This window comes from Octopus bimaculoides, chromosome 1 (genome assembly GCF_001194135.2).
Source record: "Octopus bimaculoides isolate UCB-OBI-ISO-001 chromosome 1, ASM119413v2, whole genome shotgun sequence".
NCBI lineage: Eukaryota > Metazoa > Mollusca > Cephalopoda > Octopoda > Octopodidae > Octopus > Octopus bimaculoides.
Window position 1 is genome coordinate 181,262,360 of NC_068981.1, and position 18,457 is coordinate 181,280,816.

Consider the following 18,457-nt stretch of genomic DNA (forward strand, 5'->3'; position numbering starts at 1 on the left):
AAATATCAGGGTCAAACACTGTCTGTAGCTGGTCTTCTCTTGGAAGAGCCCTGCTTCTCACATGGACAACTATATGTTGGCTGCTCAAGAGTGGGCAGCAACAAAAATCCTATTTGTATATGCCCCACAAGGGAAAACAAGGAACATAGTTTACAATGAGGTGTTATAATCACAACAGCAAGAAAGTATGTACATGATCACCTTCTTTTACGAAACTTCATTGACTTTCATATATTTATATTGATATACATATATATACGTGTGTTTGGGTGCGTGTGTGTATATACATCTCTATATATAAAGATGATGCGTAGTCTAGACGGCGTTTTTAGATTTCATTATTCTCTTTAACCCGGGCAACGCCGGGTATTTCTGCTAGTTGACTATAAATATTCCTTATCTAATTATCCACGTCTGTTAGCAGTCTCAATTTGCTATTGAATAATCACTATCAATGCCTCCCACTTCAAAGCTGGCATGGGTTGGATGGTTTCATAGAAGCTGACAAGTTAGAAGACTGCACCAAGCTCTACTACCAGCTTTGGCCAAATGACCAACCACTTTAACCTTTTAGCATTCAGATGAGAAGACCTGCTGAATCAAGTGAAATCGTAATCGTGGCCGATGCCAATGCCGCTTGACTGGCACATAAAAAGCACCATTCAAGCGTGGCTGATGCCAGTACTGCCTGACTGGCTCCTGTGCCAGTAGCATGTAAAAAGCACCATACAAGCGTGATCGATGCTCTCATGCCCGTGGCGTGTAAAATGCACCATTTGAGTGTGGTTGATGCCAGTGTTGCCTAACTGGTTCCTGTGCTGATGGCACATAAGAAGCAACATTTGAGTGTGGTTGATGCCAGTGCCGCCTGACTGGCTCCTGTGCTGGTGACACGTAAAAACCACCGTTTGAGCGTGGTTGATGCCAGTGCCTCCTGACTGGCCCCTAGCACCCACTACACTCTAGGACAGGCATCTAACTGTAGAAACCTTGCCAGATCAGGTTGGAGCCCGGTGCAGCCTCCTGGCTTGCCAATCTTCAGTCAAACCGTGCAACCCATGCCAGCATGGAAAGTGGACATTAAATGACAACGACGATGATGATGATGATTACTCTGTCAAATGTAATGCTTATTTCTTTGCATTGATTTAAATTTGTTATGCATTACCTTTGTAACTTTGAGATTTCAATGACGTGATTGTTTACCTTTAGAATAATATTGTAGGATAAGTGCGAGAGGCCAGACCTAGTTGGTTTAAAGATGAAATAAGTAGATTATTTTAGCTGGATATCTGGTTTCAAAGCTAAAGGGTTAAAGAGTGTATTGGGTGCTTTTTATGTGACACCAGTGAGGCCACCAAATAACTTACAAGACAAAGATCAACTAAGGGGAGTAGTACTATTGTGGGAGGTTATTTTGTGCCAGGTGATGACAGGCTAAAGTACAGTAGAGGGACAGAAACAGGTGTCTTGCAGCAGAGGAGATAACTGTCTACCCCAGTTATCGGGGGGAGAGAGAGACACACACACACAGGAATATAGTATTTGTGAAGAATCAAATTATTAAAAATTAAATCCGATGCTAGTGTTGTGTAACTAACCACCAGCAGAGGTGCCAGTGACAAGTGACTGAGACCTTTGGCAATATACTATGCATGAGAAGACCTGTCAACCCAAGTGAGATTGTAGTCATGACTGATACCGGTGTTACATAACTGGCACCCATGCTGGTGGCATGTAAAGAGCACCCACTACACTCTTGGAGTGGTTAGTGTTAGGAAGGGCATCCAGCCATAGAAATCATACCAAATCAGATTGGAACCTGGTGTGGCTCCCCAGCTTGCCAGTTTTCAATCAAACCAGCCAACCCATGCCAGCATCGAAAACGGACGTTAAATGATGATGATGATGATAAATTATAACATTACTAAAATAAATAATTACCACTTAATCAACAAGATACAATTTTGATGGGTTTCCATCAAGTTTTAAATTGCATTAAGAACAATAAAATGACGAGGAAAAAGTCATGATAAAAGCACTTACTCTGCCTAAATTGGATTGGTCCTTGTTAACAGCCATATTTCCAGGAACTTTTCTCATAGGCATAGGTCCTGGTGGGCGCTGGGGTGGTATCTTACCACGACCCATTCCAGGATTCTGGAATTTCATTTGTCTTTCTTGATTTGGAAATACATTAGATCCTTGTAAGTTCATTTGCCGATTGCCTTGCTGACCCCCTACATTATTAATATTTTGAGGAGGGCCCCCAGCTTGGCCACCAAGGTTAGATTGACTGACTTTTCTTACAAGAACTTTTTTAGCATTAGCAACAGCTTGGCCTTTGCCTGCAACTGAATTCTTGATTACTTTCTTCAAGATTAGGCGAGTTTTCTTCATTAATTCCTGTTTGGGGATATTGCCTTCTAATTGTTGGGCGAAATCTGGTGGCATGGAACCTTGAGGGGGAAGCATTGGCATAAGGTGACCACCCCTACCAGGTTGCATTCCTCTGCCACGTGACATCATGCCACGTAAACCACCACGGCCTTGAGGTATTAAATGCCTTTGTGGATTTGAGGGGTGCATAAAGCGCTGTTGTTGAGGGCAAATAGGCCTAAGCTGATCTTGTGGCATACGAGACTGATTAGGGGGACCGAGAAGGCGTGGTTGACCCCGCATTGGTCTAAGTGATGCTTGAGGACCAAAATGTCGGAGCCCTGGCCGCAAAGCAGGTCTCATACCAGATGGTGAAGGATGCCTGAAAACACCAGGAGCTTGTTGTCTCATACCAACTGGAATAGGTGGTCGAAGGGGTCCTTGGTTTTGCCCAGGTCTGATTGGACTGCGCATACCCATTGGCCTTTGAGGACCTTGACTTGGAGAAGGAGGAAAATTTAATAATTGTCCTTCATAGTTTGTATTCTGCATCTGGCCTTGAGTATTAGGTGATGGCATACGTGGTTGCCCACCAAACTGCATTCGTGGATTAAACATTTTCATCTTCCCACCTCGCATAGGCCGCAGACCAGGCATTTGTTGTAAAGATGCAAACCCACTTCCTTGGTTTGATGGACAATTCATCTTGTTACTTAAGTTTTCATTACTCCCTCTGGCATGTTCACCATGATGCTCATTCCTTGCTTTCTGTTCACTCTCCTTAGATATCATATCTCGCTTGGCTTTCTTTGGTGTGGATATTGACTGAAATTGCTGATGTGGTGGAATATATTGCTTCTGATAGAAATTTTTCTCTTCTTCGGAAAGAATCACATTTCCGGCAGATTGTTGTTGATGACGTTCAGACAATGCCTGATTCGTTTGTTGCCGAGATTCCAGCATTTTGTCTTTCTCTTGTTTCCCGGAAACATTTGTTTTTGCTTGTTTGGGCGGTTTCCCATGAAACTGGTGCTGTGATGTGTTCTTAGCTGCTGCATCTGCAACTGGAGTACTCTGTAATGGTCTTTTACCCAAAATTTGTTGCTTTTTCCCAGGTTGTATTTGAGATTGGTATGAAGTTAAAGATTTGTTAACTGCCCCAACTTTTTTCTTTGGTAAGCCATCCAGTAAATGAGCTTTCTGTTCTTCACTTACATCAGCCAGCGTCAGACCTGTAAATTTAAAAAGTACAAAAATGAAAAATAGATTAAATATGAGCAAATGAAGTTATTGATGAGTTTCATTCCAAAAATGATTTTCATTACCAAACAGCGAAACATTTTAGTAGAAACATTAATTATATCTAGGTATGAGGTGATAAATCTGAGGGGAGGAGTTAAATAATTAAATTGAATCCAGTGCTTAACTAGTATTATATTTATCCTTGCCAGTACCTGCCTGACTGGCCTTCGTGCCGGTGGCACGTAAAAGCACCCACTACACTCTCAGAGTGGTTGGCGTTAGGAAGAGCATCCAGCTGTAGAAACTCTGCCAAATCAGATTGGAGCTTGGTGTAGCCATCTGGTTTCACCAGTCCTCAGTCAAATCGTCCAATCCATGCTAGCATGGAAAGCGGACGTTAAACGATGATGATGATGATGATCCCAGAAGGATGAAACAATGCCAACCATAGCAAGATTTGAACTAAGAGTAATGATTCTGTCAATCCTCTGTTGTATTGGGAGGTATAAAATGTCATTTAAGGTCTGTTTCCTGTGATTTTTGGTCTGACAGGAGTTGGTGAGCCAGAGGATAGCACTAAGCTCCAAAGTCTACTTTGGTATGGTTTCTATAGCTAGACGCCAACCACTTCACAGTGTCTACCGACAGCTTTTTCACATAGTGTGCTGAGCAGCACCAGTGAGGTTGCCAAGTGATCCTTCAACTGAGTATGGGTGTAGTATTGAGGCAGGTGGTTCTATTTTAGATGATTGAAAGGTTAAAATATGATAGAGGAACAAAAGCAGGTGTCTTGCTGTAGGGAAGATATACAGTTACCCCAATTAAAAAAAGAGATGATGGTGAAGATGTGCCAGGGAATATGAACAAAAACAGGTTGGTTGAAACAAGTGACACCTCCAATTTACAATACTTTTTTCATATTGTAACATAAAATATAACTTTTGTTTTTACTCAACAAAGCCTTACAATGATGAAAAGGAGGCCTGAAGTTGAAGTAACATAAGTTATGGCCAGATATGTGACACAAATGAATCCAAAGACTTAGTTCTTGGTAACATAATAATGCTAATTATATAATTAAATTGTGTGGATAAGAAGTTTGCTTCTCAATCACATGGTTTCAGGTTCAGTCTCCTTGTGTGACAGCTTGAGCAAGTGTTTTCCGCTAGAGTGCCCTGACCAAAGCCTTGTGTGTGGATCTAGTAGACAGAAACTGAAAGAAATTTGTTGTCTATCTATCTATCTATCTATCTGTGTGTGTGTGTGTCCTTGCCTTGACTTTGTGTGAAAATTATAAGTAGTAAAGTGGTTGATGTTAGCAAGGGCTATAGAAGCCATGAACCTGTTGGATTCTGTTGAACTGTCCAATCCATGCCAGCATGGAAAACTGACGTTAAATAGTAGTGATGATCATGAAACGGTATAAGAGGTGAGATTTCATCATTATCATCATTTAACATCTGTTTTCCATTCTGGCATGGGTTGGATGGCATCACAGGAGCTGACAAGGCCATGGAACACACCAGGTTCTATACCTGTTTTGGTTTGGTTTTTACAGCTGGATGCCTTTACTAAAGCCAACTACTTTACAGAGTGTACTGGGTGCCTTTTTTACATGGCATTTTTAAGTGGAATCTACACTAGTGCTCTTTACATAAAACCTTGGCTTTAGGATATCAATTCTGTTGTGGTTGGCAGGTCTTCTTGAGTCCTTTGTTATCTCCTTCATAAGGTTCAGCATTTTGATTTACCAAGTCAAGTGAATACAAACAGCTAATACAAAAAAAAACAAAAACGAAGCAACAATATATCAAAGAAAGCAAACTACCCACCTTGCTCAGCTAATTTTTCTTGCAAATCTTTTCTTCTTTGCTCAGCCTGAAGCAAACGACGCAGTTCTTTCCGCCGAATCACCTCAGCCCGCATTCGCTTCTGCTGTTCTAACTTTTCTCGCAACAACTTGGATTCTTCATCCTGAAGTTGATAGGATAAACAGAGAAATACTACTGAGGAATCAGTTTTCAAAATATACCATTTCAAAAAATATAACATTTATAAAAATAAAAAAAAAAAACTGATCCAATCAAGAGGCAATGACCTCAGTTATTCTTGCTGAATTCCATCAGAACTATTTGTCCTAATTTCTACACTGATCTTTCCAACAATGGTTGAAGATATGGATTTTTCAAAATACGATTTTGTCCCAAACAAGGCTTAAGACCACTGTAGCATAAGGGATCACAAATAAGGAAAGAAAGGGGCCTACAAGTTCAAAAGATGTCAATTGACAGAACACTTAAAGGATTGAATATCATTGTTTAGACATGGGACTGTGGCCATATTGCAGCACTGCCTCTGAGGACATAGTTTGTTACATTGATTCCATTACTTGGTACTTATTTTATTGACCTTGGAAGGATGAAAGGCAGAGTTGACGAGAGCAAAGTCAGAACATAATCAAATACCAAATTCCATGGATTCTACTTTCTTATATGGTTACAGTTTACAGATCTCAAACTTTTGCTTACCAAATTTAATCACAGGGCTTCAGTTGATCTGAGGTTAGGGCAGAAGACACTTGCTCAAGGTGCCACACAATGGGACTGAACCAGAAACCATGTGGTTGAGAAGCAAGCCTCTTAACTATACAACTATGCTTGCATTCTAATATTTTGTCAAAATATTCTGACAATTAAGGTGGCAAGTTGGCAGAAACGTTAGCATGCCGGCAAAATGCCTAGCAGTATTTTGGCTGTCTTTACGTCCTGAGTTAAAATTCTGCCGAGGTTGACCTTGCCTTTCATCCTTTCGGGGGCCAATAAATTAAGTACCAGTTGCATACTGGGGTCAATCTAATTGACTGATCCCCACCACCTCCCCCCCAAAATTTGGGCCTCGTGTCTAGAGTAGAAAAGAAAATATACTGACAATTCCCTAATGTTAGATGAAAGCAAAAATTTTAAGGAATTAATACATCAGTTTCTTACATCAGACTGAGTGAGCTGTTTCAGATGAGTTGATACTTTTGGTATCTTGGTTGCTGGAGTATCTGAATCAGACATTAGTTTTACTTGTGGCAGTGTTGTTAACACTTTGATGTTTTTATTTTGCTGTGTTTGAATCTCTTGTCGGTTTCGCTTTGGTGATACCAGAGGGTTAACCCTGAAAAATTCAACCAAAACATAATCAAAAGGAAGTTCTCAACAAGTAATAAATAAATGCATCAAAAACTCACATCATATATTATTTTCTTTTCTCTTATGAGGGGGTGCTGAAAAGTTCCTGGCTTTGGATAAGAGAAAATACAGGAGGATCAGTTTATTATTTTATTCAACATATTTCCCTCACAGATTGACACACTAATTGCAGTGGTCCTTCAGTTTTTCTAAGCCCTATAAAAGAAGTCAGAAGGCTGGGTCTCCAACTTTTCGCGATACCCTTAAAGCCAGGAATTTTTCAGCACCCCATTGTACATGTGTTTAACCCTTTAGCATTCAAATTATTCTGTCAAATGTAATGCTTATTTATTTGCATTATTTTGAATTGATCATGAACTATTCATAGCTTTGAGATTTCACTGATATGAATGTTTATTTTTAAAATGATGTTGTGGACTAGGTGTGGGAGGCCAGATCTAGGTATATCTGAAGATAAAACAGGTAGAATATTTGGGTTTGATATGGCTGGTTTAAATGCTAAAGGGTTAACTGAAGTGATACATTTGACATTGCTGTCACACAATAATTTCAATGTTTTAAGAGGTAAATAACCACAAAAAGGATCTTTTTTAAAACGGGGGCCACATTTTTCATTAACGAAACACTTTGAAACTTAGAACACTGGTAGAATGTGTCGTATAAAACATCCTTTTCTCTTAGTCTTCTTAAAAAAAAAAGAAATCCATAAGTTTTTCCATGTTAAAGTTGTCGTATTTCTGTAATTTCAACCAATCACTGACGTCCATTCAGCCGATATACATTAAGTGCCGACTACATAAACAAACGATTCTGAAACAATGAAATGAAAAAAGCAAATAAAACGAAGGTATGGAGCTTAAATACGCTTTACATCGCTTAATCAGCCAAAGGAGTAAATATAAACAACTGAATACTTGTCAGTGATTGGTTGAAATTATCGAAATAAGACAATTTTTTACATGAAATAAATTCGAATACAAAAATATTTTTCTGTTCTATAACACAAAATAGATAAGTATACGAAGTTTGAAAGTCTTTCCGTACCAAAAACACTACGAAAAACATTAATGAAAAATGTGGCCCCCGTTTTAAAATAGATCCCACAAAAATATTGTTTTCTAAATTCATAACTTTCTCCACATAAATCATCAGTGACTTTAATGTGTGAATGTTCACATTCTGAAATTATGTGAGCTATGGTTAGTGTTCTCTGTTGTCATTTCTGTTTATTAGTAGTGCTGAATACATAGATTTGTAATAAGATTTATAAAATAAAAATAATTGTGAAGATTGAAGAAACGGGTCCAGCAGTCGTCAATTCTCCTTTTTCCTGTTCTCTGGTAAAGAGTGAAAAAACAGAGGTACATTAGTTAATATTACACTGACCGTAACCTTTGATATTTTCGATGCAGTTTACTGAATGTACTGATTTTTCCGGAGAAATTGCCCCGAGTAGAAGTACGTATTTGCTGCATTGAATTTCCATACTGAGATGTTATAGGAGCTGGCATTCTGTGTGAATTTTTTGACATGTCCTGTTGAGACTGATGTTGAGTAGGTATCATCTCATGATGTGATTGCTTGATTGGAAGAAAGAAAATTAGAAACATTGAATAGTTCAGAGAGCAACAAAGGCAAGAAAAGTCAATTATCTTTAACAGAATGGAAATCAATAACATAATAGCAATACCAAAGCAGTAATGAAATATAAATGTAAAGGTCTTCTAAATCCCAAGTACCTTTAAGAGGTAATGCTTAGCTTCAATTTCAAGGTGTTAAGCAGATGAAAGACAGATCTCCATCTGGATAGTACATGAGATAAAATTCTCTTGAGATTTGGTAACTTTTTCCCAACAGATAAGTGATCTAAGGCAATATAAAATAAAGCATGTTGTAGATTTGAGCCCATAATCTGTGAATAAGTAGCCTAATACTTTATCAATTCATCAAGCATAACCTCCATGTATACTTGTGCTCTCAGCAGTGTTGGCCATTTTGCTGAAATGATTCTTAACTGAATAGGATTGGTTATGAGTATCTCTGCAGCTTTCAGATCAGGTCGTATTGACCTTAAACATCTGACTGACACAGTGGAGTTTTCCTAAGCCCTAACCAGCACTTTTTGAATAATAGCACCTTGTTGTGCCCACATCTCCAGTAAACCATAGATTGGCCTAGAGAATTTACTCTGAAATTCAAGCGCTTCACAAGGTCATATATTTAACAAAGGAATGCAGAACATGCATCAACATCATCAACATTTTAATGCCTATTTTCCATTCTATATTATGGCAGAATCATTAACACATCAAAGCGCTTAATGGCATATCTTTCAGCCAAGGTCAATTATGCCTTTCCTCATTTTGGGTTTGATAAAAAAAATAAGTACTATTTGAGCACTGGGGTCAATGAAATGCACTAATCCCTCCTACTAAAATTGTGGCCTTGCATCAAAATTTGAAACAGTTGTTAATATTTATCTTATTATTAAGGTGGCAAGCTGGCAGAATCATTAGCATGCTGGACAAAATGCTGCTCAGCATTTTGTCAGCCATTACTTTCTGTGTTCAATTTCCACAGATACCAACTTTACCTTTCATCCTTTGAGAGTTGATAAAATAAGTACCAGTTGAGCACTGGGAATGCAATCAACTTACCCCCTCCCCTGAACTTGATAGCCTTGTGCCAAAATCTGAAGCCAGTATTTATCTTATTATTTATATACAAAATCGTTTCCTTAACCCTTTCGTTACTCTGTGTTTCTTTCAATTAATATAAATATAACAAAGAATTTAGTAAAATAAATTATCATTCAGCTAGTGTTAGGAACATAAATTGTGGCTAAGGTTTGGTGGAAGATTTAATTCAAAACTTATGAAAACAAGACATTTGTACTACAGAGCCAGAGCCGGTTTCAGCTGGGTTGGTAACGAAAGGGTCAAGACACCTGTAGGAACAACTCTTGATTTTTTTAATACATTAAGTTCCAACAACAAATAAAGTTGTCAATACCTGAACTGGCTGAACTTGATACTGTGGACGTGGTTGGAATGGCTGCTGCATCGGAGGAGCAGCAGTGGCGCCAGGCTGGTGTTGGGGCATAGAGTGAACTTGAGAAGGATGAAGGGGATGTTGTTGATGAACTTGAGGAGATGGTGGTGGAGGTGAAGACATAAAGTGAGGAGCCTGTGGTGCAGGCATGAGATGGGACTGGGAAGTCTGGCGGAAAATCATGGATTGGTCATTGACTGGACGGGAGGGGACAGGTGCAGGAGCTGATTGGTAGGGCTGACTTATATGGTACACTGAAGGGGGTTGCTGATTTGGTACAGGAGCCAGGCTTTGAATTGGCTGAGGTGCACCTGAAGGAAAAAAAAGTATCAATGGTATTAAAGAATTCATTTAACAACAACACTTTTAGAAGTAACTAAGTTGTCAAAAAAAAAAAAAAAGAAAAAGAAAAAAAAAGTTGCCATTGTCGTTATCATCATCATCATCGTTTCCACTTTTCCATGCTTGCATGGATTCGATGGAATTCACTGAGGCAGATAGATTTTCAATGGATGAGTGAATTGTAGAAGTATAGCCAGTTTATTGCTATAATTTTTAGTAACAAAATCTTATATGTACTCCAGCTGAGAACCACTGATCTAAGTTATGGTGCAGGCATGGTCACGCAGATTCAGTGTCCACTTCATAACTATGTGGTTTCAAGTTCTATCCTATTTGTATTTTGGCAAATGTCCTCTATAACCGTGGGCTGACTAATGCTTTGGAAGTGAAATTAGTGGGCAGAGACAGTATTTGAACCCCATCGTATGTGTGTGTGGATGGATGCATATGAATGCATACATGTTGCACTATATCGCATGACATCATTTGAGCATCCTCAATAAAAAAAAAAAAGACATCCGGCAGCACATGAACTTTTGACTTGTGACAACCAGTTAAATGAAAAATCTCTTATTTCCAACAATAAGTGGGAGTTGGTTACAAGGACAAAACCATCATCATCAACATCATCATTTAACATTCGTTTTCCATGCTGACATGAGTTGGAGAGTTTGACAGGATCTATTGAGCTGTAGGGCTGTGCTGAACTCCAGTGTCAGCTTTGGCATGGTTTCTATGGCGAACTGGCAGAAACATTAGCACATCAGATGAAATACTTAGCAGTATTTCGTCTGTCTTTACATTCTGAGTTCAAATTCTGCCAAGGTCGACTTTGCCTCTCATCCTTTTGGGGTTGATAAATTAAGTATCAGTTGCATACTAGGGTCAATCTAATCGACTGGTCCCCCTCCCCCAAAATTTCGGGCCTTATGCCTAGAGTAGAAAAGAATGTGTACTGAATGCTATTTTTCATGCCATTAATTCTTGTGAGGTCACCAAATAACTTTTAAGACAGAAAAAAAGAAGAGCCCATCCCTCCCCGACTAAGAGAGGAATATTTGAGACAGGGGAGACTGCCTCAATAAGTTTTTGTCCAACCCATGCCATTGTGGAAAAACTGACATACAAAAAAAAAAAAAAAAAAAAAAAAAAAAAAAAAAAAACTTACAATTCTTTTTTTTATAAGTTTATGGCAATTCAATGCCATACAAACAATTACTTGAGAAGAGTTTCAACAAAAACAATAATTTGATCAATGCAAACAAGTTTCCATAAATATAACAATGTCAGGAAGATTATCAAAACATGATTACCAGAATACTGTGGAGGAACTGTGTTAATTTGAGATGGGATTGGAGCTGCCATTGGAGGGGCAGCAGGCATTTGTTGATGTTGAACTGGCGGTGGTGGTGGAGGTGGCGGCGGTGGCTGAAGACCTTGAGGTTGGGGAGCAGCTGCATATATGGAAAAAGAAAAAAAAGAAAGAGAGTCAACTGTAATAAAATACATGATGATGATCATTTCTTTTATTCTTTTCCCATTTACTTTTACACCAATCACACTATTACAATATCTTTCTAACACCTACACCAGTCACGGGCAAACTGTGGCCCATGGGACTTTCAGAATGGCACACTTAATGAAAAATTGCCTTGAATTATTTTAGTAGAGCAGCCCACCTGATGGTGAGCAATATCTTATGCAGCATGCTTCTTGTAAAAGTAGTAATTCTTAAAAAATAATTTGAGTGATTCCTAAAAAACAAACAAATGAACTAAGTCTGCTGTTTCACCAGGTCATTCTATCACAATATCCAGTGATAAAGGAGAAATATGACTGGCACTCCATTGGTTATGACGATGAGTGCACCAGTTGATCCGATCAATGAAACAGTCTGCATGTAAAATTAATATGCAAGTGGCTGAGCACTCCACAGATATGCAAATCCTTAATATATTTCTCAGGGGGATTCAGCGTGACACAATGTGACAGAGCTGGCCCTTTGAAATATAGGTACAACTCATTTTTACCAATTGAGTGGACTGGAGCAATGTGAAATAAAGTGTTTTGCTCAAGCACACAATGTGCCATCAGGAATTGAACTCACCACCTTACAATTTTGAGTCAAATAACCTAAGCACTAAGAGAAATAAACATCAAAAAAGGAACTCTGACTTGGTGATATACATTGAGATAGTTTTGAAACTACAGCTGATTTTTCCCATTTGTACATCCATTTCTATTTGAAATATCAGTTGTATATTATTTATTGCTTTAATTTCTCCCTTAATAAGATAAGTACAGATGTGGTTGTGTCATTAGGAAGTTTGCCTCTCAACTACATGGTTACAGGTTCAGTCTCCATTGCACGGCACTTTGGGCAAGTGTCTTTGACTATAGCTTTGAGGCTGAACAAAGCCTTGAGAGTGGATTTGATAGATGGAAACTGAAAGAAACCTCTGTGTGTGTGTGCATAGAAAAAGAATAGCCTGGGCAAAGTTTAGAGAGCTGGTGACAAAGGGTCTCTTGCTCAGAGTGAAAAGTAGACTGTATTACACGTGTGTGAACAGCCATGCTACATGGCAGTGAAACATGGGCCATGACTGCTGAGGACATGTGTAAACCCCTCTGATCCATGCAAGCATGGAAAAAAAGAGGTCAATGTTGTATGTAAGTTGGGTTGTGTATTCTCCAGTGACTGCAGAACGACATGCACAATGAGTATTGGCTGCAAGACAAAGTTTGCCAAAGCTCTGCTTAATATTAATTTAGTCATTTGGTTGTACCTAGATACTGGAATGACTTTGTGTGACATCAGTGGGCAAAGCACACTTTAATATAAAATTCTTTGCAGGGGAAAGAATGTGATCTGATAGCACAACGACAATTCAAACCCAATGTCTCCTATGTACAAAAGGCAAGGGAAGAGAACTTTTAGTATGTTGAGGCAGTGGTCCTCAAACTTTAGCAGATAAACAACAGATGTTGGCTTTGTCCACTGTTTATTTTCAAAACTAAATGAAGGAATTCAGTTTAACTACTGACCTCTAGAAATATTACAGAATAGTGATGAGTAGCAAATTATTTGACATGATCTGTCATAATATTTCTGATAATCAGCAGGGGCAATCTAACAAGTACATCACTGAGGTTAGCATCAGAATGGGACAGTTAAAACAATTGAAAGAAAACGTGGGCAAGTAGAAAGATCTTGATCAGGCATGGGCATCCCTTTTCGAGAAGTGGGCCACCTGAGATATTGCTCATCATCAGGTGGGCTGCAATACTAAAAAACTTCAAGTTAATTTTTCATTTAGGCATGCCATGCACAAAGTCCCATGGGCTGCAGTTTGCCCATGAATATTCTAGATGGATGACATTTGAGGGAAAGGCGCTTAAAGTAATAGGATTAATAACTCATCCGAAAAGTGAGATATGAGAGTTGAATTGTGTGACAGTAAGTGGGAGCAGAATCTTTGAAGTAATAGTAGTAGCAATAATAGAAGACACAAGGAGAGTCTAGACAGAACTTGAACAAAGTACAAAGTTTGAATTCAAAATTTAAAATAAAAAGGCTACTAACCTTGATATGGCTGTGAAACAGGAGTGTAGTGTGTCTGTGGATGCATCATTGGTTGGGTATTTGGAGCATAAGAATGTTGTTGGGGTGCTTGTGCTGCTGCTGCAGGAGGCCAAGCTTCAGCAGGATTAGGCTGGACATAACTAGTCTGTTGAGAGAAATCAAAACATCGTTATTTCTTTATTATTTTAATGCCTACTTTTCCATGCTTGCATGGGTTGGATGGAGTTAACTGAGGCAGATTTTTGACAGTCAGATGCCCTTCCTGTCACCAACCCACATATTACCAAGAAACGAAAAATTTCCTCATGGCCAAACATCTTTTTGCAAAATATTGGAAATGAATGACACAGCTTGTACGACAGTGACAATCATTTACAACTATCAAGTGACATCAAGACAAGGAGACACAAACACGCACACACCTAAACATACAAATTAATCTGAAGTGATGCAACATCCCCTTTTCTTCCTGGGAGAACAAAGCATCAGAATGCAGGACCTGGCACCAGTCCTGTTTCTCTTCAGTTCAAAGATTTGAGCAAAGTCGACTCCAACATTGGGACCAACTTCATGTAAGCATGAAGGCATGCTGGCAAACCGCTGCTCTTTTAAATGAAAACCTTACCTGTCATTGTGGATTTGTGGCATGAAGCAAAGAAGGCCTTGCAGTCTACTGAAAAAAACACATACTGAATGATCCACTCACACTCAAGCAAACTGAGTCCTCAACTTGTTCCATTTGCCAAAAGGTTTGCAAGACAGCAGCAGGCCTCAAAAGACACATTCGTGAATGATATCACAGGAGGTGGTTGGCTTTCAATTTTAGCTCCACAGAAATGTGGATTAATGAGTATTTTATGGCCTTGTTGTTGTGAAGGGTTACTATTGGTAGGGGCCATCACAACTGATGCAGGTGCTGCTAAAGGTGCTGATGACGTCATAGACACTGGCTGGGTGTAATGATGAGGGACTGCAGACGGGCTGATTGGTTACTACATTCGGATGCTGCGGCTGTGGTTGCTGATACATTTGGCATGGATGATGCATTTTTTACTGAACCCTCATTTGTTGTTCACAAGATATTCCATCATATACATATATACAGTATAAAGAGGGGATCAATTAACTAGATCAAGGAAAATTAACAGTGAAGCACATTGTGTAGTGTAGACAGTTTATTCTGAAAACTCCAGCTAAGCTTATAAGAAAAGCACATGCATTCAGTATGTGACATTGGTAATGATTCCATTATTGGAGCTGTTTCTAATTCAAAATTTAATTTTGTCTTACTTGTGCGGCACTGGAGCACTTCAGCAGATAGATTTTTACACGATTTGCATATATACCTCAGACCAGCGATTTGAATTCGTTTCGAGGATGACTCAGGTATATAGTAGTGTTGAGCTGAAATAACAGTGAAAGATCAATATCCACCATTTCTTCCCCTTAAGGAGCAATTTGTTTTGCCTGATTTTGAGGCCTTGTGTTTTTTAACACTCGACATTTTAAAGGGATTGACCCTGGATGAAATTCTACACCAGGCTCCAAAAAAACATACATCAAGTATGTGACATCAGTAATATATATATACACACAAATGAAAGGCTTCTTTCAGTTTCCATCTACTGAATCCACTTCACAAGGCTTTGGTGGATCTAGAGTTATATAAAGTACAAGGCACTTGACCGAGGTGCCATGCAGTGAGACTGAACTCAAAACAATGTGGTTGGTAAGCAAAAGTCTTAACCAGACAGTTTTGTTTTCAGTTAAAGTTGAAAACAAAGCAGTACATGTGTAGAATGCAATGAATAATGTTATCTTAACAGTTATGTCAATTATTGTTATTGATTGGTTGCAGGAGAGTCCTATGGTCAAAGGTGCCTTAGCCAATTCCTTTTTTGTATATATCTCAGACTGAATTGTTCATTACTGCTTCTATAGTTTGTGTCTATTACCCATTTCATAAATCTCAAAGAAAACAAATTACACATTAATGTTTAGCTTTAAGTTAGATCTGATCAAGTAGAGGGCATATTTTGGATTACACTGACCAATATATTCTCTATTTTTGGATTACACTGACCAATATGATACCTATTCCTAGCATATCAAGTGACTATTAGCTTTTATTTCTTTTAGTCATTAGACTGAATTGACACCAGTACTTTCTTTTTTTAGAGCCTGGTACTTATTCTATTGATCTCTTTTGCCGAACTACTAAATTACAAGGACATAAACAAACCAACACAGCTTGCAAGTGGTGGTGGGGGACAAAGACATACGGATACCTAAAGATATGCACGCACACATACACATATATGTGGCACCTATGCTAGTGGCATGTAAAAGCATCCATTACACACTCAGAGTGGTTGGCATTAGAAAGGACATCCAACCGTAGAAAACCATACCAAATCAGACTGGAGCCTGGCACAGCCTTCCAGCTTACCAACTCCAATCAAACCGTCCAACCCATGCCAGCATGGACAACAGACATTAAATGATGATGATGATGATATATAAACCAACCAAATTCACTCTCACAAAGCCTGAGACTATAATAGAAGACTCTTTCCCAAGGTACCACACAGTGGGACCGAACCCAGAAACTCACCATACAGCCATGTCTGCACCTATCTAGAGGTTCACTTGATAGTTCATGTTATATTTAATTATTCTATGATGGGGAAATTGTTGGAGCAATCAATCATATATGAAGCCATTCTCTCAGCTAATCTTTAGTTGTAAAAAAATCTGTGTGTGTGTTAGCAAGATTGAGACAAGCAGAGTAATGTACCTTGTACAAACAGTGCAAATGGAACTTTTGCCAATTTCTTCAGTAAATCCTGAACTGTAATCTCACAAACTACCGATGCCCCCAAAACATGGAAACAAAAGCAATTGAAGCTACATAACCAAAACTGCAACAAGATCATTTTTCAAACTGAAAAGTTAACAGCAAAATGCATTGAGAAACAAGTGTGAAATACCTGCTGTGCAACTGGTTGGTAATGTCGATGTCTCTGCTGTGGTTGTTGCATCATTGGAGTAGATGCAATAGCAGACGATGATGGTATCACAGGAGGTGGTTGGCTTTCAAGCTTAGCTCCACGGAAATGTGGATTAATGAGTATTTTACGTCCTTGTTGTTGTGAAGGGTTACTATTGGTAGGGGCCATCACAACTGATGCAGGTGCTGCTAAAGGAGCTGATGACGTCATAGACACCGGCTGGGTGTAATGATGAGGGACTGCAGACTGGGGTTGATTGGTTACTACAGTCGGATGCTGCGGCTGTGGTTGCTGATACATATGGCTTGGATGATGTATTACCTGAGGAGTAGAAGGAGGGTTAGGAGATGGAGGGGGATGCTGGGGAACTTGAGGGTGATGGTGTTGTTGCTGTGGTATGTGTTGTTGTTGGTGGTGGTGATGCTGCTGCTGATGATAGATGTGTTGTGGTGGTGGTGGTGGTTGTTGCTGCTGTGCTTGGGGCTGTGGCTGCTGCTGTTGCAGATGAGGTTGATTTGCATTGTGATGCTGATTGTAACTTCCTCTTCCTGTTATTGTGATGGGGTAGACCTCAGTCTCAGCAACAGTTATGTTTGGATTGCTCTGGACTTTATAACTGCCAGGTCTCTTGTCAGTCAGATGTGAAGGCGGTTGCATGCCGGAAGCAGTAGTATTGCTTGTCCAAGTGTTGTACGTTGCTTGCCTGGGATGCACTCTGTTATCATGTCCTCCGCGGTAACCACGCCTTCCACCACGACGGTTTCGCTCATTTAAAAATTGATCAATTTGTGCTTGTTGTTCTTCACTTATCTCTGAATTAGAGTGAAAAAAAAAATCATTAGATTATTAGAATTTTGATGATTAACATGGAATGATTGTGAAAATACATTTATATGCTTCTTAAAAAGATGTTTCTGAGAATCATTAACCAAAATATCTAAGTTAATTATATATTTTCTTAAGATTTTAAAATTAAATAAAAAATAACAAAGGATAAACATGGATGTTTGAATCAAGCCTGAAATCTTACAGAAGCAAAAACAGAAATTGTGAAGCAAAACCTTTATAATACAACTTAAACACTAGAAATGCTCTATATTATCTACTCAACTACTGTACCTACCATTTACAAATTGGTCACACTTGTGCTGGTTGCATGTAAAAAGCAACATTCAAGTGTGGCCAATGCCAATGCTGTCCAACTCGCACCTGTGCTGGTGGCAGGTAAAAAGCACCATTCGAGTGTGACTGATGCCAGTGCTGCCTGATTGGCACCTGTGCCGGTGGTACATAAAAAGCAACATTCAAGTGTGGCCAATGCCAATGCTGTCCAACTCGCACCTGTGCTGGTGGCAGGTAAAAAGCACCATTCAAGCATGGTTGATGCCAGTGCACGTAAAAAGCACTATTTGAGCGTGGTCGATGTCAGTGACACCTGACTGGCTCCTGTGTTGGTGGCACATAAAAAGCACCCATTACACTCTTGGAGTGGTTGGCGTTTGGAAGGGCATCTAGCTGCAGAAACCTTATCAGATCAAATTGGAGCCTGGTGCAGCCTCCTGGCTTGCCAGTCTTCAGTCAAACCATCCAACCCATGATGATGATGATGATGGGGATTATAGGAAATTGCAGAGTTTATGCCCCCCCCCCCC

General features: G+C 39.3%; 1 protein-coding gene across 2 annotated transcripts in view; it reads right to left on the minus strand.

Annotated features, from left to right (window-relative positions):
- LOC106873024 (RNA-binding protein 33) overlaps positions 1 to 18,457 on the minus strand; it is a 54,655-nt gene that overhangs the window by 4,817 nt on the left and 31,381 nt on the right. The window contains exons 8-15 of one of the 2 annotated variants that reach the window (XM_052973006.1): positions 16,785 to 17,617; positions 13,795 to 13,939; positions 11,525 to 11,665; positions 9,831 to 10,180; positions 8,211 to 8,398; positions 6,609 to 6,783; positions 5,454 to 5,595; positions 2,047 to 3,611 (exon numbers count right to left, since the gene is read on the minus strand). In XM_052973006.1, coding sequence (XP_052828966.1) covers positions 2,047 to 3,611; positions 5,454 to 5,595; positions 6,609 to 6,783; positions 8,211 to 8,398; positions 9,831 to 10,180; positions 11,525 to 11,665; positions 13,795 to 13,939; positions 16,785 to 17,617 — 3,539 coding nt within the window. Of the gene's footprint in view, positions 1 to 2,046; positions 3,612 to 5,453; positions 5,596 to 6,608; positions 6,784 to 8,204; positions 8,399 to 9,830; positions 10,181 to 11,524; positions 11,666 to 13,794; positions 13,940 to 16,784; positions 17,618 to 18,457 lie in introns of both variants that reach the window. The other variant, XM_014920224.2, reaches the window with a different exon arrangement.